Below are 21,508 nucleotides of genomic sequence, written 5' to 3' on the forward strand. Positions count from 1 at the left end.
CCCCATGCCCCGCCCCCCTCCCCCGCTGCTACTTCCGCTTAGGCCGGGGCCGAGTGGAGGCGGCGCGCGCTGTGGATTGTGGGTGGCGAGCGGCTGATTTGGTTTCCCGCTCACGGCCACCGTCAGTGGGTCGCGAAAGCTTCTGAAGCGGCGGCTCGCTGGGCCTCCTCTACGTCGACTCAGCCTGAAGGTGGGAACCTCGCGCGGTGTGTCCACATCAGCAGTGGCGGCGGCGGCGGTGGGGGGAGACAAAGGAGGCGCCTGGCCCACAGCCGTCACGTTCTGCTGAGTTCACGGCGCTGCTTCAAGCAGAGCTCGGCCCTGCTGCTGTTGAGAGGCACTCCCAGAGGGCCGTGTGGCTGATGGGAATTATAGTTGTGGTTAAATTATAGTTGTGGTTACAGTTGTTGGTCGTGGTTATTGTTGTGTGGTTGTTATTGTGGTGGTTGTGCAGGTGGTGGCACACGAGTTAACCCATAGCACCAGGGTCTAGCCCTCCTCTTGTACCTAGCCAGGCAGAGCAGTCAACCCATGGCACCTGAGTCTGGCCCGTGGCCTCCTCCTGCACTTAGCCTGGCACAGCCGTCAAACCTTGGCACCTGAGTTATTGTGGGGACATCACCGCCACGTAGTGGTGAATGGTGACTGTTGATGTGTGTGGGCTTGTGTGTGAGTATGATGGTGAATGCGTGAGTATGATGGTGAGTATCATGGTGAGTGTATCATGGTTAGTTAGTAATACTGAGTGTGAGTTTGACTAATTCTCCTCCCTCTCGCTGTCTCTGCTTTCCCCCCTAACTACCTCGCCTGGTGTACAGGAGGTTGTGGGTTCGACCCTGATGCCTGCTGTATATTTGGAGTTTGCGTGTCTCTGTCTCTCCCCGTGGTCGTGTGGACTTTTTCTCCGGGTCCTCCGGTTTTTCCCTCCACATTTAGAAACATTCGTTTAAAGTTTTGACTTAAAACTTTAGTGACTGTGATGATGAGCCACTTCGTTGAGCTATCATTGGTGCCAAGTCGCTTCTGAAAAAGAGATGTTTAGCTCAGTGGACCTTAGTCTAGTTTTCTCTCTCCTTCCCGAGCACAAGAACAAGCAGGAGCAGGGGTAGGAGCATTCTCCACTTAGTGGTGGTGACGACACCACGGCGCTTGTGCCAGGATATGTGCACCACAGATATCCATCACATAGAGACCCATAGAGTCATCACACATAGACCTATACACTCACCACGCACATACCCTCAGACTTGCACAGAGAACCATAGACTCACCACAGAGACCCATAGAGTCATCAGACAGAGAACCACAGACTCAGACAGATCCACAGACTCGCACAGAGCCCTATAGACTCACCAAACAGAGACATAGACTCACCAAACAGAGACATAGACTCACCAGACAGATACCCATAGACTCAATCGTACCCATACTCACACAGAGACCCATAGACTCACCACAGAGACCCATAGACTCACCACAGAGACCCATAGACTCACCACAGAGACCCATAGACACATCAGACAGAGACGCATAGACTCACCCCACAAAGCCGCAGAGACTTACCCCACAGAGACCCATAGACTCAGAGAGAGACCCATAGACTCACCAAACAGACCCATAGACTCACCACATAGAGACCCATAGAGTCATACAAAAACGCATAGACTCATCACACAGAGAACCACCGAATCAAACAGACTCGCACAGAGCCCTATAGACTCATAAAACAGAGACACATAAACTCACCACACAGAGACCCACGGACTCTCACAGAGACCCATAGACTCACCACACACAGATCCATCGACTCACAGAGAGACCCAAGGGCTCGCGTGTGTGGTTATTTAGTTGAAGGTGGAGGGGGATTACCAGCCCCTTGCACCCATCCAGAACTCCCTGTTGCCACTGTGTGGCTGCGAGGCGACGTGAGGTTTACAGCTGGTCAGGTTTGGCGCCCCCCCCCCCCCCCCAAAATGGCATTTCTCACAACCACCGCCGCGTTATCGACCGTCGCCATTCGCCAATAAGTGACAGTGACGTCACCACGGCGCCTGTGCCAGGCCAGGTGCACTTTGAAGCCACGTGACGTGTCGAAGGCTTGCTGACCAGAGATCCTGGAACAGACCCAGGTGCCATGGGTTGGCTGACTGAGATGACTGGCAGATGCACCACCTGTACCCCGTACTGTGCCAAATTGCTGCATATTTATCATCCGGTGTTCCGCTCGTTGTTGTGAGCGTCACTCCTCCGTTGGTGGAGGGCGACTGTCTCCAACTGCCCAGTAGAAGCGTCCTTCACGAGCCTCTCCCGCAGAGGCCGATCCCGACACCGCTGGTACCAGTCGTCGGCAAAGCCCACTCAGCTCCACATCCTCCCATAACGCATCAGTCCACCTCCACTCCAGCCCATGGCGTGCCCGCCCATCCCCCTCCATCCACCCACATACTCACCTACTGGCTTACTGACGCACTCACCCACTCATATCTGCTCACGCACCCACACATTACATTTTAAATGCAGGCCACGCAAAGCATCGTGATCAGTTTACACCAAAATCTACTCTCAACCACTTAAACCACATATTCGTGAATGATGCGCACCCTAATCTGCCACTACGGTTGTGTGCAGGGTGTTGTGATGTCACGTAGTACAACGTTTCTCCTGGTCCCCCCCTCCTCCGTTATAACACGCCGTCTATCTATGGCCTCGTCGCATTGGCCTTCATGGACGAGTGGTGATGGTGAAAGATGATCAGCGGTGGACACTGAATTACTGGGGCCCCATTTAACGTTCAGGTGACACGGGACACGGTACGTGAAGAACCTTTTAACTGTCCTGTAAGCAGACTCCTCTGCGTGGGATATTTAACACCTCTTAATGCACAGACAACAGCCAACTCAGCCTCGCCTGCCGGAGGAGCTCACTGATGATCGGACAGTGTCCAGATCTCTCAAGCATCTGTGAGCTACTCGCACACAAAGATCCCCCGTGTAGCCTTTAACAGACTGTTGGGGCAAGTGCTTTATAACATCATCAAAGGGGCGCTGCAATATGATGCAATCAAAATCACCGATCAGAGATTTTCCTATATATTGTCTTTGTTGATCGTGAATCGAGACTAATTGTATTGATTCCTCTCAATCGATCCGGCAGTAAGCTCAAAATGTCCGATTTTATCTGCAATATTCTGCGTTTCACAGATCATACAAAGCAACGGTATTGATGCCGATTTGTATGAGTGGGTGGGTGGCAGGGTGAGTGGGTTTGTGAGTGGGTGAGTGAGTGTGTGGGTGGCTTTAGTAGTTGAGCGGGTGGGTGAGTCAGATAATGAGGCGCCGCAGTGGCGAGATGTTAACTCCCTCGCCCAGAATACAGGATGTAATCAATTCGATCCCGACCCTGAAGCCTGTATATTTGGAGTTTTCATCTTCTTCCGTGGTCGCGTCGATTTTTTTGATTCCTTGGGGTTTGTTTTACACGTAGGCTTTCGCGACCAATATCCATAATAGAGGGGTTTTTTTGGGTTAGATCGCGTAAATATATAAATGTGTCGTTAAAAAACCCACCACCACCCGACACAGCCAACTAGTAAGGGTTGTCACGTAATCAGAACATTCCAATTTGTAACTAGTACAGCACACCGGTGTGTTGGAGAGTCAAGCCACAACATTTACAATCTGAGTACAACTTTTCGCCAGTAATTACAACTAGCTTCATCAGGCGACAGCCAGATTTGTGGAGAAGTTAGTCTGTTTCGTTCCTTATAAAGAGGCATAGATGTGGTGACCACACTTTGGTGCTCTTGATGCAAAGTGGGGAGGGGGGGAGAGATTAATGAGTCAACATACATTATGCATGCGCATTATGTGAACCCTTTGCGCTTGTCCTTCTGGTCCATTGTGTGCATTAAGTTAGCCGGGTTTTCCCTCCGTATTTCAAATCAACATGCGTTTAAAGGATTTGAATGCAATAAATGTTTACATGATAAGCCACTTCGTCGACCTATTATTTGTAACCAGGTCACTTGATATACCTCTGTGGACCTTACCTGGTAAAATAAAATTTTTTTGTTTAGTTTCAGTTTATTGGATGGTTGAGTGGGTAGGTGGGATTTTGAGTGCGTGGGTGGGTCAGTTGGAGATTGAGTGGGTGTCAGGGTGAGTGGGTGGGTAAATTGGTGAGTGAGTGTGTTTGAGATCCAGTGGGTGGTTTTGTGAGTGGGTGGGTGAGTAGGTGGCTGAGTCGGAGAGTGGAGTGCCATAGTGGCGAGATGTTAACTGCCTCGTCTTTTATAAACGAGGTCATGGGTTCGATCCCGACCCTGACGTCTGTATATTTAGAGTGAGTGGGTGTGTAGGTGGGTGCATAGGTAAGTTCTTGAGTGAGTGGCTTGGTGTGTTGATGAGTCAGTGGGTTAGTGAGTGAGTGGGTTTGTGAGTGGGTGAGTGAGTGTGTGGGTGGCTTTAGTAGTTGAGTTGGTGGGTGAGTCAGATAATGAGGCGCCACAGTGGCGAGATGTTAACTCCCTCGCCTGGTATATTGGAGTTCGTAGGTTCCCCCCAACCCTAAAGCCTGTATACATTTGGAGTTTGTATCTTCTCCCCATGGTCGGTTGGAATTTTCTCCGGGTTCTCCGGGTTGTCCCTCCGTATTTAGAAACATGCATTTATAGAACTTGGCTGCTATAACGTTCTACGTGAAAAGCCACTTCATTGAGCTGTTATTTGTGGGCAGATTGCTTCTGATAAAGATTTATATAGCTGTGGGCCTTACCTGGAAAAAAACTCGTTTTAGTTCAGTGTTTTTTTATGATTGGCTGGGTGCGTGGGTGAGTGGGTTGGTGTGTGGGTGGGTGGATGAGTGGATGGGTGAGTAGCTGGATGCATGAGCGTGAGTTAGAGATTGAGAGAGTGGCTTGGTGAGTGTGTGAGTGGCTCGGTGGTTGAGTTTGTGGGTGGTTGAGTAAGCTGGTTGAGTAAGTGGCTGGTTGAGTTAGTAGGTGGTTGAGTTCATGTGTTGTTGAGTTAATGGGTGGGTATTTGAGTGGGTGGGTGTGTGGGTTCATGGATGGGAGAGTCGGAGAATGGAGCGCCATTGTGGTGAGATGCGAACCACTTCACCTGGAAAACAGGAGGTTGTGGTTTCGATCTCGACCCTTCTGCCTGTATATTTGGAGTTTGCACGTTCTCCCCTTGGTCGCATGGATTTTTCTCCATGTCCTCCGGGTTTTCCCTCTGCATATAAAATCAACATGCATTTATAGGATTTGGCTGCAATAAATGTCCGCGTGATAAGCCACTTCGTTGGCCTATCATTTGTAACCAGGTCACTACTGAAAGCGATGTACAGTATATAGCTCTGTGACCCTTACCTGGTAAAATAAAATTAGTTTAGTTTATTGGCTGGGTTGGTGAATGGGTAGGTGGGTTGTTGTGTGCTTGGGTTGGTGGGTTAGAGATTGAGTAGTTGTCAGGGTTGAGTGGGTTTGTTATGAGTGGGTGGGTGAGTGGGTGGCTACGTCAGATAGTGGAGTGCCATTGTGGCGAGATGTTAACTTCCTCGTATTTTATGCAGGAGGTTGTGAGTTCAATCCCGACCCTGACGCCTGGAAATTTGGAGTGTGCATGTTGTTCCTGTGGTCGCGTGACATTTAATCAGAGTTCTCCGGGTTGTCCTGCTGCATTTAGACACATGCATTTATATAATTTAGCTTCTACGTGAAAAGCCACTTCATTGAACTGTTATTTGTGGTCACGTGGCTTCTGAAAAATATCTATTTTGCTGTGGGCCTGACCTGGTAAAATAAAAAAAAAAATTTAAAATTTAGTTTAGTGTGTGGATAATTGGGTGGGTGGGTGAGTGGGCAAGTGCATGGGTGAGTGCCTGGGTGGTTTTATGGGTACTGAGTGGCTGGGTGAGTCAGTGCCTGGATGCATGTGACGGTGGGTGTTTAAGTGAGTGGGTGACTGTGTGGGTTAGTGGGTGGGAGAGTCATATAGTGGGGGGCCACAGTGGCGATATGTTAACTACCTCGCCTCGTATACAGAAGGTTGTGGGTTCGATCCTGACCCTAATGCCTGTATATTTCCCTCCACATTTAGAAACATGTATTTAGAGGAGTTGGTTGCTATAAATGTATACATGATAAGCCACTTTTTTGAGCTATAATTTTTGGCGATGGTGCTTCTGAAAACAATATTTATAGCTCAGTGGGCCTTACCTGGTAAAATAAACCTGGTTGAGTTAGTGGGTGGTTGAGTTAATGAGTAGTTTAATTATTGGGTGGCTTTATTATTGTTTGGTTGAGTGATGGGTGGGTGGATGATTAGTTATTTGGGTAGTGGGTGATTTGATGAGTCGGTGAGTGGCTGAGGGAGTGGGAGGTGGTTAGGTGAGTGTGTGGGTTAGAAATGGAGTGGGTGGCAGGGTGAGTGAGTAGGTGAGTGGCTGGGTAATTAGGTGAGTGGCTCGGTAAATAATTGAGCAGCTGGGCGAGTAGGTGAGTGTATGGGTGAGTGTGGGTGGGTATGTGGTTGGGTGAATGAGTGTGTGGGAAGGAGGTTAGGTGGGTAGTGGGTGGGCTATACATTGAGTGAGTGCGTTAGTGACTGGGTGAGTGAGTGGGCAGGTAGGTGGGTGAGTGGGTGGGTTAGCGATTGAGTGGCTCGGTGAGTGAGTGCTGGGTCGGTGAGTGGGTGAGTAGGTGAGTGTGTGGGTGTTAGTTAGTGGGTGGGTGATTGATGGGGTGGGTGTGTGAGTGAGGAGATGGGTGGGTGGGTTGGTGAGTCCATGAGGGAGTAAGTGGGTGGTTGGGCGAGTGCATAAGTGAGTGGGTCAGTGAGTGGGTGTGTGGGTGTGTGTAGATTAGTTTGGTATGAGATTGAGTGGGATGCTGGGTGAGTGGTTGAGAAGATAGGTGGGCAAGTTAATGAGTGAGTGGGTGGGTGAGCGGAGGGTTGAGTGACGGGTTGGGTGAGTGAGTGAATGGGTGAGTGATGGCTGGGTGGGTAATTTAACATTGGAAGTTGAGTGGGTAAGTTAGCGTGTAAGTGAGTGGATGGTTGAGTCAGAGAGTGAGGCGCCAAGGTGGTGAGATGTTCACTATTTTGCCTAGTATACAGGAGGTGGTGGATTCGATCCCGACCCTGTCGCCTGTATATTTGGAGTTTGTAAGTTCTCACCCGTGGTCGCCTGGATTTTGTTCTAGATCCTCAGGGTTTTCCCTCTGCATTTAGAAGCAACATGCGTTTAGAGGATTTGGCTGCAATAAATGTATCTGTGATAAGCCACTCGTATATCTATCATTTGTAGCCAGGTCTGTTCTGAAAAGGATCTATATAGCTCAATGGGCCTTGCCTGGTGAAATAAAAAGTAAATTTCGGTTTAAAGCTTTCATGACTGCAAGGATTCATCTTCTTGGTGCTTTCGGTAAAGTCACGTAGAATGGGAATAAAATAATAAAATAAAATAAGACAATAAAATTCTCACGACGTTTTGGCCACAACACAAGTGGCCTTCTTCAAGTGAAGAGACAGGTCTGTGCGGAAGACAGAGCTTGAATGAACGCTGACATGCAAGGACCGCGTCTATTAAGCTGTGTGGGCGGAGTTAAAATATGAATTTGCATGTTACCAGCATCACCTCCGGAGAGGAGGAGGGAGGGGGCTGGGAACACAGGCAGAGAGGAAACAAGAAAAGGGGCAAGTGCAACAGCCAAGGTGCGCTGTTGTGTCCTGAGTTGCCTTACGACTATGCTGTAAACTGGACTACTATATAATACAATATTATACCTTCCAATCTAAACTACATGGTATAACATCATATCATAGACAGATTCCACTTTTGAATTATACAATGCGTTACTTTACACTACCCTATACTTTAGATTATAAACTATTAGACTTGTTATATTACACTATGTCTTATTTTATGAACCCAACTATATACCACACTGATGTATATTCATTATGCAATTACGATGCTATATATTGCCTTATGAGTTATGTTAAACATTACAATGTTATACTATTGATTATTATACTACATGTTGTAAACCATACCATTGACCGTGGTGTGAGAAGTATTAAGAGGCAGTGCCAGTGAAAGGGCTGCGGTCTGAAAATCACCATAAAGTACAATCAATTAAGAACCGAAATGGTTTAAAACATCTTTCCAATGGTTACTAAGCCAGAATCCATCTTCTAGGTTGAAATTGTCTCTGTGCTTGTATATGTGGATGGCCTCATGAACGAATCTCTCATGGTAGCCGGTTGGCTTGCAAAGAACCTCCGTCTTGGAGAAGTCAATGTCATGTTAGCCCACTGAATTATAACAGTGATCTGCCACGGCAGAGGAGTTCCTCCTACCGTGTTTCAAGTCTGCTTTATGTTCGCGGATGGGGTCCGATATATGTCGTATGGTTTCTCCAATGTAGCTGCTACCACAGTTGCACTTTAGTTTGTAAACGCCCGGGTACTGTATGTCTGGAACCACATCCTTTACAGATATAACCAGATCACGGATTTTTTTTGTACTGTGTTGAATCGGACCTGGATCTTGTGTTCATTCAGGATTTTGGAGATATTTTTGTGACCCCCGCAATGTACAGTGAGGGAAAAAAAGTATTTGATCCTCTGCCGATTTTGTACGTTTGCCCACTGACAAAGAAATGATCAGTCTATAATTTTAATGTTCTTTGGTTCTTTCGGTAAAGTCACGTAGAATGATAATAAAATAATAAATTGATAAAATAAAATAACACAATAATATCAATAATATCAATAATATCAATTTATTATTTTATTATCATTCTACGTGACTTTACCGAAAGAACCAAAGAAGATGAATCATTGCAGTCACGAAAGCTTTAAATCGAAATATAATTTTAATGGTCGGTTTATTTGTGGTGAAGGTTGTTTTGAAAACGAGCTATGTAGCTCATTGGGCCTCACCTGGTAAAATAAACATAATTTAGTGTGTAGGTGAGTGAGCGGTGTGTGAGTGAGTGCATACGTGTGTAGGTGAGTGGGCGGTGGGTGAGTGAGATATTGGGTTAGATATATAGTAGTGGGTGGCTTGCTGAGTGGGTGAGTGGCTCGGTGGTTAAGTTAGTGGGTGGTTGAGGTAGTGGGTGGTTTAATTAATAGGTGATTTAGTTTGTGAGTGGTTGGATTATTGGGTGGTTTACTGATGGGTGGGTGAATAATTCCGTGGTAATGGGTGAGTAGATGAGTGGGCGGGTGGTTGGGTGAGTGGGGGATTAGAAATTGAGTGGATTGCAGGGTAAGTGGATGTGTAAGCGGGGTGGGTAAGTAGGTGAGTGGCTGAGGGAGTGGGCAGCTGGTTGGGTGAGTGGGTGGGTTAGAAATTGAGTGGGTGGCAGGGTCAGTTGATGTGTAAGTACTGGGTGAGAAGGTGAGTGGCTCATTGAGTAAGTGAGTGGATGGGCGAGTAGGTGAGTGGATGGATGAGGGAGTGAGTGGGTGAGTGAATTAGTGGGTGGGTGAGTGGATGTTTGGGTGGGTGGATGAGTGAGTGAGTGTGTGGGTGAGTGAGTGAGTGTGTGGGTAGGTGGTTAGGTGGTTAGCGTGTGGGTTAGAAGTTGAGTGGGTTAGTACCTGAGTGAGTGATTCGGCGGGTGGGTTGGTGAGTTCGTTGTTGGATGAGTGGGTGAGTATTAGTGGGTAGGTATGTAGGTGAGTGATTGACTGTGTGGGTGGGTGAGTGAGTGAAGAGATGGGTAGGTGGGTTGGTTTGTGGGTGCGTGAGTGCATAAATGGGTAGGTGAGTGAGTTAGTGGGTATGAGATTGCGTGGGTGGCTGGGTGAGTGGTTGATAATTAATTTTGATGAGTTAGTGGGTGGGTGAGTCGGTGAGTGAGTGGTTGGGTTAGCATATGGGTAAGTGAGCAAGTGGTTGGGTGAGTGTGTGGGGTAGTGGGTGATTGAATAAGTGGGTGAGTGAGGGGCTGGGTGGTTGGCTTGGGTAGTGAGATTGTGGGTGGGTAAGTGAGTGGGTGAATGGGTGTATTGGTCGGTGAGTGTGTGAGTAAGTTAGTCGGCACGTGATTGAGCGGGTGGCTGGCTGAGTGCGGGAGAAGATGGGTGGATGAGTTAGTGGGTAGGTGAGTTGGTGCGTGGTTGGGTGAGTGAGGGGGTGGTTGGGTGAATGGGGGAGTGACTGGTGGGTGGGTAAGTTAATGTGGGAGGTTGAGTGGGTGAGTTAGTGTGTAATTGGGTGAGTGGGTCAGAGAGAGGGGTGCCACTATGGTGAGAGATTAACTACCTCACTGAGTATACAGGAAATCGTGTATTCGATTCTGACCCTGCTGCCTGTATATTATGAGGTTTAATGTTTTGCCTGTGGCCTTCTGGTTTTTTCTCCGGGTCCTCCAGATTTATCCCTCTGCATTTAGAGTCAAGATTTGTTTAGAAGATTTGGCTGCACTAAATGTCAGCGTGATCAGCCACTTCGTTCACGTATCAGTTGTAACCAGATCACTTCTAAAATGTTTTATATAGCTCTGTGGGGCTTACCTGGTAAAATACAAAATAGTTTAGTTGTAGTTTATTGGATGGGTGATTGGGTAGGTGGGTAGTTCGGTGCGTGGGTGGGTTAGAGGTTGAGAAGGTGGCAGGATGAGTGGGTGGGTGAGTAGATAAGTGGCTGGTGAGCAGGTGGGTGAGTGAGTGCATGAGTTATAGATTAAGTGGGTGGATGGGTCAGTGTGTGATTTGGGGCATGAATAGGTGAGTGGGTGGGTTAGTGGAGTGTTGAGTGAGTGGGTCGTTGAGGTAGTGAGTGGGGGGTATGCAGGTGGGTTCGTAGGTAAGTGGTTAAGTGAGTGGCTGGGTGTGTTGATGAGTGAGTGGGTTTCGCGATTGAGTGGGTGCCAGGGTGATTGGGTTCATGAGTGCTTGGCTGGGTGTTTGAGTGGGTGGGTGGGAGGCTGAGTCAGAGTGGAGCGCCAGGGTAGCGGAATGTTAACTCCCTCGCCATTTGTATAAGACATCGTGGGTTCGATCCCGATCGTGACGCCTGTATATTTGGAGTTTGCATGTTCTCCCTGTGGTTGCATGGATTTTTCTCTGGGACCTCCGAGTTTTTCATGCATATTTAGAAATATACATTTAGAGGCTTTGGCTGCTATAAATGTCCACGTGATAAGCCACTTCTTTGAGCTATCATTTGTTTGCCACGTCGTTTCCGACAAGGATCTGTATAGCTCAGTGGGCCTTCCCTGGTGATTTTTAAATAATTAAATTGTAGTTGAACTATTTTAAGTGAATAGGTGGATGAGTGGGTCGGTGGGTTGGTGAGTGGCTGGTTTAGTAAGTGAGAGGTTGGATGAGTGGGTGGGTGGTTGAGTTGTTGGTTTAGAAATTTAGTATGTGGCAGGGTGAGTGCGTGGGTGGGCGGTTGAGTTGTTGGTTTAGAGATTCAGTACGTGGCAGGGTGAGTCAGTGGGTGGGTGGCTTTACGAGTGGGTGGGTGGGTGGATAAGTCAGAGAATGGGGCGCCATGGTGGCTAGGAGATGTTAACTACCTCGCCTGGTATATTGAACTTCGTAGGTTCGATCCCGACCTTGACGCCTGCTGTATATTTGAAGTTTGCATGTTTTCCCCGTGGTCGTGCAGGTTTTTCTCCAGTTTCTCCAGTTTTTCCCTGCACATTTAGAAACATGAGTATTTTGAGCATTTGGCTGCTATAAATTTCCATGTGATAAGCCACTTCGTTAGGCTATCATTTGTGGCCAGGTCGGTTCTGAAAAATAGCTCTGGTAAAATAAAAAATGGTTTCATTTATAGTCTACATAGGATTGACTTCCCAGGAAGTAACACTCATTGTATAAACCCCAGAAGAATATTGTTTTGAGTCACCCAAACCAGAATGTGAACTGATATATTCGTATTTTCAAGCGAGGTTCTCGGCCACAGACCACCTGGACAAATATGATGTAGTTTAGTTTGCATATGAATTATTACTTGGGGTTTGTTGACATGATAAAGTTAATGTTTTCTTTGACATGTCTATTGTGTTGTACACTCTGACAGGGGCTCAGGCTTGTTGGGGCAGCATCTGGCTGAAATGCACCTTCACAACAGGAAGATTGGAGAGAGGCTTCACAAGGAAGAGAAAACTATCGGTATTGAATCATGAAAATGTAAAACATGTGGAAAACTAGGCCCACCGATCCAACCCTAGCATCATGTCAACTATGTATTATGTTGACATTCCTTCGCACTGAGAGTAGGCATGCTAATCGGATCTAATGAATATGTGTAAACAGGCGATTTGTGTGTAAACAAACACACATTTCATACAGCTGTTTATTAATCGTAAAAATCAAGCGATTGAGCTAGTGAATGAGATAGACACATGCTGTCATTATTTCATACATGAACACAACTAGCCAGCCAGCAGTCATGCTTTTCCACACCTAATCACATTCATCTCTTTGTTTTAGCCATCTTTGTGATGAAGGGAACTGTATTGTTCATGTGTGTGCAATGTACTTTTCAGAATATGAATTATGTTGGGTAATATATGAATTATGGCTATTAAAAGTATCTGTATTTAAGTCCATCAGGACAAACTCTTCTGCAAAGGAGACTTAGAGCATTCAACATTGCGTCCCTTTATATTTTTGCTAATCGCAATATTTTTCGATTTAAAGCTTTCGTGACTGCAGGGATTCATATGCTTGGTTCTTTCGGTAAAGTCACGTGGAAGGGAAATAATAAAATAATACAAATAAAACATTATATAATAAAATTTTCACGAAGTTTCGACCACAACGCAAGCAGACGTCCTCAGATGAAGAAACAGAGCTGTCGGAAAGACAGCGTCTTAATGAACACTGGGCAGTGAACACTGGGCAGTGTTCATTAAGACGCTGTCTTTCCGACAGCTCTGTTTCTTCACCTGAGGACGGCTGCTTGCGTTGTGGCCGAAATGTCGTGAGAATTTTATTATATTATGTTTTATTTGTATTATTTCCCTTCTACGTGACTTTGCCGAAAGAACCAAGAATATAATCGCAATATGTTCAGGAGATAAATGTCAAGGTCTGCTAGCCAAAAGAAGGCTTTAGGAGAGAGTTCATGTAGTTTTGCTATTCATTCATTAAAGGGCAATAGAGTAAATGCTAAAATAAATGTTTCCAGCTAATTTTTTTATATACGCTAGATTTACAAGTCTATAATGTACAGAAAATACCATGGTTGGCCAGACCATCGCTCGGCATCTGCATGTGGCTCCTGGGCAGTTCAAGTGTGGCTCTGCAGAGGCGCTGCTAATTTGTAACTCTTCAATTTAACTTTATATGAAGTGAGAACAATCTGGTATCGGAGGCAGGCCATGAGTACTCCCAGGGCACTGAGATTTCTAAACTCAAAATTCCACAGCCAGTCAACACGAGTCAACTTCTGTATGGCTAATCTTTATCTCTTGTGGCTCCCGTGGCCATCTAAAGATTATGGTATGCTGCTGGTAGGGTCAGGAAAGTTGGTCACCCTTGGTATATGCGTTGATGATTTTGTGCAATGTTCAGCTGCTCCGTCACGACAGGGGTCCCAGTCAGTTTGAGACTGCTAAATTAAGGTTCTCATGTGCTTTACAGATTTTGATACAAATTTCAGTCTTGAATTTCTCCCAACAGGTATGGACCCTGGGCAGGAGGATGTAGAGTATGTGGGTTTCATACGGCTATATGCTGTGGTTACATCCCACATGTGATCTCCGCTTTAAAGTCATGAAACTGGTTGTAGCCCATTTAAATTTTAATATACCCGTTTAACACGTAGGCTTTCGCGGCCAATATCCATAATATCGGTTTTTTTGGGTTGGATCGTTGAAATATAAATTTGTCGTTATACCCGCCACCGACACAGCCAATTCGTAAGGTTTGTCACATAAACAGAACATTCCAATTCGTGAAGGGCTCACAAGTGACGTCATCACATCTATCCCTCCAAGGAATGAAACAGGAGGATTTCTCTACGAATTTGGCTGTCCACCTAATGATGATAGTTGTAAATACTGGCGAAACGTCATACTCAGATTGTAAATGTTGTGGATTTTCTCTCCAACACTTCGGTTTGCTGTACTAGTAGCGGATTGGCATGTTCCGTTTACGTGACAACCTTACAAATTGGCTGTTAGGTGGTGGTAGGTTTAACGGCTCATTTATTTTTATGCGATCTAACCCAGAAAAAAGCATATTATAGATTTAATATACCCTTTTGTTGAAGGACAGCCTGGGTGACCAAAGTTTTATAGGAGCGGCAATAATGTTTACTTGATTAAATTAGTTTTATCATGGAGCGGTAAAATCAGCTGTTGTTCAGATGTCAGTCTAATTAGTATTACATCGTAGAAATATGAGAGTCCTTTGTGTAATAGTCTATTAACCACTGATGATGGTAACATTGGTTTAAGGTTACATTTTAAGAACTAGATTGACGTACATTTTTTCTTGCATAAGTACACAAATTTATAAAACAGTATATTTGATGAAAAAATGCATATATTTTCTTCAATTGCACAGAGTTGTACCTTTGATAACAGGGCACACAGTTACAACTGACATCACCAGATGTCACTCAAGTTCCCTCAGAGATCGATCTTGCATAACCAGTGTTCACATAATTAGTTATGTTTTCGCTAATTACCAATTACACTCAGCCGGGTTTGACAGACTTGTATGAATGTATGTTGCACTTCCTTTCCACCGTACATAGCCAACCGTGCTAAACGGAGGTGCGGGAATTAAGCGCAGAACCTATCGTTAGGATCAATGCTGTTGTAATTTTTTATGAGGATATCAATTGGTGGCTAGAATGAGATGTTCAAAGACTACAGCATGATAATCGGTACATAACATGAGTGTCGAATTATGTCTTAAGAATTACCCAGCCATTTGTACATAAAATTCAACGTTTCTGGGTGACCGTGTTCTTCATTGCAAGGCCCGCGGGCCGGTGGCAGTCCCTGGTGTCCTTTTTACTGCGACCCCTGACGTGCAGTCCCCGACAATACACACAAGTGAAAACACCCCATCATGCTGTCAAACCCCCCAATGGTTTCAAATGTGAGATGGCTCTTTCACTGATAATGTCTTATTCGCGAAAGTGGCCCGCCTCCGAAAATGAGTGAATATCACTGTTTTAGGTCAAGGATTGGCCAAATAAAGTAGGTATTATTTGCTTATGTTTTTAAATGTCTGTAATAAAACTATATTTATGCCACCAGCTGAATGAGTGGCAGGAGGACTGGGTGACATTCTTCTCACGGCAGCGACTGCAGCTTCAGCTGGACATGATAGAGAAGGACTACGGTGAACGGGAAACCCGCGAGCTCTGGTCTCGGCTTCAGGTTCGTAAGCCGTTTCACTCTCGCCCTTAACCCTTTCCTGTTCCGAGACGACTGCTCATTTCAGGATGGGTCTCGTTCACCACCGAATCTCGGAACGCGCAAGTGGTTCAGCGGTAATTTTTTTTAGAGAGGCATAGCGCCGTTGTTTTTAAAGACATTGTACTCGCCGCAGAGCACCGTAGCGACAGGACAGCACTCTATTATAGCTGGTACCAAACTGTGCTACACACCTTCCCGCACGGCCTTGTGGGATCCTCGGTACCGATAAAGTTATTTAATATTTACTTCCTATTACGTTCCGATGACGTACACGAGATTCAGCGGTGAACGGGATGCACCCCGCAACTTGCAGTCATCTCGGAGCAGGAAAGAGTTAATACATGCAGCAGTGTAGCTCATCATGTGCACAGCCATATGGGAAACCCATTTGATCGCAGTGGGTTTTCGAGGTGACTTTAAAGGTAAAGTGGTGTTTCACACGCAGGCTTTCGCGACCAATATTATTCATGATAAAGTTTTTTTTGGCTTAGATAGCGTAAGTGTAAATGCGTCGTACACCCACATCCACCCAACACAGCCCATTAGTAATGTTTCTGACATGAACAGAACGTGCCATTTATGTTATTGCTCGGCACTCTGGTGTGTTAGAGAGGAAACGCAGAACATTTTCAAACGAGTACGACCTTTCGCTGGTGATTACACCCAGCATCATCAAGCAATTGCCAGAAGCGTTCTGGCTTCTGGCAATTGCCTAATGGCAATTGGAGTGGGTGTACGACGCATGTAAATTTATGCGATCTAACTCTAAAAAAACGTTATCATGAATAAAGTGGTGTTGTTTTTTGCGTGGTGTGCAGCTTCGGTTGGGGGATTTTTTCCGGGACGTAGAGGTGGTTCCGGCACTGCTCCACGGTGACCTATGGACTGGGAACGCTGCAGAGATTAATGAAGGGCCCGTCATCTTTGACCCAGCCTCCTTCTATGGGCACTCGGAGTACGAGCTTGCCATCGCTGGGTAAGAAAAAACTACAAACAACCAAAACAATAGCAGCAACTGCCATTCACTGCCCTGTCTGTGGCATGCAAGGTTCATTCGTATAACCTCAGTGTGGCAAGGGCTGGCTCACTAAATAAATAACAGAGACCAGGTAGAGTTGTGGTTGAGATGTCTACATGCTGAGGTCTCCACCCTCTCTATTTGCTAACTTACAAAGACTCATCCTTCCTTGCTAAGGCTTTTTGGGCAAATCCTGTTAAAGCTGATACGGTGCACAAAACAATAGTGGAACAATAAAACTCTTACTTATCCACGGCACTTGAGGATGCTTGAATGTTCCAGAAACACAGTTTGTCGAACAAGGAACCCCTGGTTCAGAGACAAGTTGCCACTGATGTGCTTTACCAGAAATCCAAGCTGAAGATAATTCATTACACGTCAAATGGAATTCAAACCCTCAGAGCTGGGATATGCTTCAGTGAACAAAAACACATTTGACATGATGTTTACTGTGCAGCCATTGGTGACCAAGTTGAGACCACAGCATTCCTGCCCTCAATTCGCAGGGACGTTTGTTGATAGATGGCTCACTGAATTTTGAATGGAGGACCTCAATGGCATTGGCTCGGTGCTCTGACATTGAAATTAACCTCGAGCCACTCAATTTCCTGCATTACGTTGAATTTGTGAAAATGTTGTTCATTGTTATGTTGTTCATGCTGGAACAACAGCATTGTAAGATTTTGAATGTTTGGTGTTGTTTGGGTACAGGATGTTCCAGGAGCTTTAGCTCCACGCTTCACTCATCCTACCACGCTCTCATCCCAAAGTCACAAGGCTTCGGCAAGAGCCAGAAGCTCCAGCAACTCTTCCACTACCTGAACCACTGGAATCACTTTGAGACAGGATACCGAGGGTCATCCATCTCCACCATGCGCAGTCTCCTCAAGTGAATGAACGGTGCAGGAAATCGTGGGCTATGGTGTATGACTATAAAAATTCTTATCGGCCATGATATACATGATATACATTGTTGAATAAAGGCCTTCCCTAAGCCACCACTAAATCTCACGAAACTAGTCCATTAAATGCTGTGCAATGCCCTAGGCATTCCACGTGAGTGTGACCGGTGGTCCCTTTGTTCCACATCCTGGCCGTGATCTCCACGTGAAAACTGGGTCAGTTAATGTCCGAATCAGAATCTTTAATTAGGCTGGACGAATCTGATGAGCTATGAAGCTCTTTTTTCACAGATGTCCAGTCGGGGCGAGTCAGAAAGTTACAACAACAAACAACAGTACAAACAGATGGGAGGGCAAAGTAAAGGAACGCGAAGCAAATTTTGACTTAACTTTCGTGACTGCAGGAATTTATATTCTTGGTTCTTTCGGTAAAGTCGCGTAAATAGAAAACAAAAAACAATAAAATAAAGACCGCTTGTGTTGCGATTGAAACGTCGTGGGTTTTTTGCTTTTATTATTTTACATTTATTTTTTATTTGTTCTTTTTTAAATTGAATGTTTTTATTTAATTTGAATTTTATTTCTTGTTTTCTATTTATGTGACTTTACCGAAAGAACCAAGAATATGAACGCTAAGCAAGTCATGAAATAAAAATAAATAAGAGTTCAAATTGCATTAGTGCATCAATTCCTGCCAAATTTTTTTATCACCAAATGCCATTTTGGGCAAGGCAGCATAACAAAAACAATCCCAGATGTTTGGCTAGTACCAGTTACAGTGTATGTGTTTGTTGTTGTTTTGCTATGGGAGTAAATCCATGCAGAGAAAGGGACCAGAATTAGGAAAGCGAAACCAGGCACTCCTTCAGAAGATGCCATGCACGGGCGTGACCACTGCACCACCCTGACGCCCAAACAAATGTAATTCAAATAATCTACAATACTGGCAAATAAACCCTATTAGTATCAACCGAATGTCTGGACAATCTGACCCCCTCTACACAAGTAACAGTTGAGAGTCAACGCTGTGATGTTGTGCGATTGGTGCAAGCGGGGTGAGGTCAAGGTCGATGGCTGCTTCCAGCGGTGTCAAGATGAGCATTTTGAAGAGGCTCGCGAAGGATGATACTTGGCAGTTGGGTGCAGTCTCCCTCCATTAACAACAGAGGGCAGAGGAGCGACGCTCACAACAATTGGCTGAGCACTGGGCGTATACAACGCATGAAGTCGGCAGCAAATTTATCTCAGGGAGTTGACCCGCACACGACAACTGGGTCTGTCCCGCGTGTTCACGCTATAACGCGGTTGCCTTCATTTAGAGAACGCGCACCGCCATAAGGCGACTTGTGAGCGGTCGACGCCGAACTACTTTCTTGAGCTGCGCGGTTGAGCGAGACGAGACGGTAACGCGGCGGCGTCCCCTCAAGTTGTTTGTAACCCAATTCTGACTGCGCTTGGACATTCATTATGGGGGAAATAGTTTTCGCTTAGCGCGGCACTTTTCAGGAACGCATCTACTGCGTTAAACGAGGACTCGCCATACAGGTGCTGTGCACACTGTACTCGGAATCAAAATCTGTTTTGACCCTGGAGAAATCCGAAGTGCTATCAAGCTCTCACTCACAGGTGTCCAGTAAGAGGCGGTGGGGGGGTCACCAAGTGACACGCAGCTTTACCGTGGAGTAGACCGCGAGGACGCCAACGTCGCCTAGGCAACGCCGCCCCCCCCCCTCTGGCTCTGCCTGCCTCGCTCTGTGCACGTGAGGTGTCAACCACGTGACGCGGGCCACTGCGCGCGTTGCGTCACCGCTCACCGTGGGGGGCCCCTCCGCTACGTCCACATCGTACAGTCGCACATTCATTAATAGTCACACTCTTAATCATGTTTATGGTCATCGTCATTAAAGGTGAGTTTAATAATAATACCACTACACAATGTGTGCATTAATATATACGGCATGAATAAAACGCACCTGTAAATATCCTAAGTAAGTTTGACCTGACATTATTGCACAACAATTGCCCAGCCACCGTGGGATGTTTATCCTCCAATGTGTATCTGGCTCTGACCTGACTTATATAAAAGTGCAGTTCTGCAATTGCTTGGTCACACGACCGCTGGTGAAAAGACCTTCATGAGAGCGAACTCTTTACGAGTATTTGGTCTAATTTTCCATTTAGCAATAGGTTTTACCCATTCTGGCAATACAACAGGTGTCAAGATGTTAAAACACCAAACAGAATCCTCATTCAAGGAATCCTGTCTGGATTAACCACGTACTTGTGGTGAACATGGAAACATGCTCTGATAATATATGCATTGTCTTTGAAACTGATTAGTCCACACCAGGAAGGTCCCATATTCTACTTTTCCACGTTGACCAGATGTGTTGGAAGAGCCGGCTGAAAGCCACACTTTGCTGGATCACACGTGACTTGCCGATCAGCTAACTGTGGTGTGCCCATTTAGCGACCTCTGGTCTGTGAGTTCAGTTTACTAACCATTAACAGCATGGCAGCTTTCTAAGTGGCTTGTGTGACAATTAACCCATGTCATTATCTCTTGCACAGCCTGAAATAAGTTTTGGCGTCAGGGATGGAAATTATGACTCACCCACCTGCACCTGCCTTGTGCTCCCAGACACCTAAGGACCTTATTACCGCTGTGAGAAATTGACGGGCGTAGACTGCTGCATGGCGATGATGTATTCACGTCGTTCCTGCTGTTTTCCTCTTTTGCTAGGTGATGCAATTGGTGTGCCAACACCTCCAGATGCAGTTCCTGAAGGACGTGGGCATTCGGGACATGTTCGTTTTGCCTGTGATGAATGAGTTTGTCCAAACACACAGGGAAGTCAGCCTGTTCATCGAGGTGCGTTTCCCATGTTTATTTCACTCGATTGGTCGTCTGTTTGCAAGGTCATGCTCTGCCCAGAGGTCACCCACTGAGATTTTTTTTACCGTAACATTACCGTCACTTGGGTTTGGTGATTGATTCAACGGGCAAAAATATTTATAAGAAGCGTAAACATGGCAACGTGATCATTGTCAGACCACGGAGGACCTTCAGAATGCCGAGTATGATCTTTAAATTGATCCTGGACTCAGTCAGGGGATATTTGAACAATTTGAATATTGGGGCGATATCGTCTTGCTACGGGTCTGAGTGAGAAGTCTCCCAGCGGTTTTTTGAGTCCATAATCGGGATATTTGGGTTAGAGCACGTAAACATGCACTCAATAATACACTAAATATGCACTATTTATTTATATATACAGTGAGGGAAAAAAGTATTTGATCCCCTGCTGATTTTGTACGTTTGCCCACTGGTAAAGAAATTATCAGTCTATAATTTTAATGGTAGGTTTATTTGAACAGTGAGAGACAGAATAACAACAACAAAATCCAGAAAAAACGCATGTCAAAAATGTTATATATTTGACCCCCTCTCAATCAGAAAGAAATTAGGTTAGCTTTACATTTGACTGACAGTGAATCAGCAGAAGAAGCAGTCATGTTGTCTATGTGATTCCAATCAGAAGGTGACATTTTTTGTGTTAACATTAAATTAGCTTGTAGGAGAGTCCTGTCTAAAGTATCGAGTTCAAATCGGTGTAGCCTTATCCTCTCTGAGATTTAAGATAGGCTGGCCTTAAACAGAATCTGTTTAGAATTTGGAGAAGATACAGCAGAAATGAGTGTGAAAGCGATGGGTATTACCTTGTGATCGCGGCATCTTTTGAGGAAGGTCAGAGTCTCGATGAGCTGTGACTTCTTGTCCCGTTGTCTGTTTAAAGCTCTAACAGATAGGTGAAAGCCCTCCCCGTAGAGGTTATCAATTCTAGATTTAAAGCTTTCGTGACTGCAAGGATCCATACTCTTTGGTTCTATTCAGTAAAGTCACGTAGGTAAATAATAAAACAACAAAAATCACGACGTTTCAGCCACAACACAAGCGGCCTTCATCAGGTGAAGGAACCAGGCTGTCTCGAGGACAGCGCTGGAGTGAAACACAGCCACGCTCAGACCGCGACCGTTAAGCTGTGTGCGAGGAAACAAGGTGCCTTGACAAAGGAATTAGCATAAAAATTAGCATTTGATTGGCCGACTTAGCATGATGAACGGTGTAGAGGTGGTGTACATGCGGGTGCACATGCCGGTTGGTGCGGATTG

The 21,508-nt window shown here is 45.8% G+C and overlaps 1 protein-coding gene across 1 annotated transcript; it reads left to right on the forward strand.

Moving 5' to 3' along the window:
- Positions 1-45: 45 nt before the first annotated feature.
- Positions 46-18,305, forward strand: LOC142922692 (fructosamine-3-kinase-like; the record flags this gene model as incomplete). Its single annotated transcript, XM_076063516.1, has 5 exons — positions 46-190; positions 12,055-12,146; positions 15,254-15,376; positions 16,234-16,391; positions 17,145-18,305. Coding segments are annotated over 5 exons (537 nt in total), but the record flags the coding sequence as incomplete, so codon positions are not given.
- Positions 18,306-21,508: the final 3,203 nt, after the last annotated feature.

The sequence above is a fragment of the Petromyzon marinus genome, unplaced genomic scaffold, assembly GCF_048934315.1.
Source record: "Petromyzon marinus isolate PM22_M1 ecotype Great Lakes invasive population unplaced genomic scaffold, UKy_Petmar_22M1.pri1.0 PM_Scaffold_14, whole genome shotgun sequence".
NCBI lineage: Eukaryota > Metazoa > Chordata > Hyperoartia > Petromyzontiformes > Petromyzontidae > Petromyzon > Petromyzon marinus.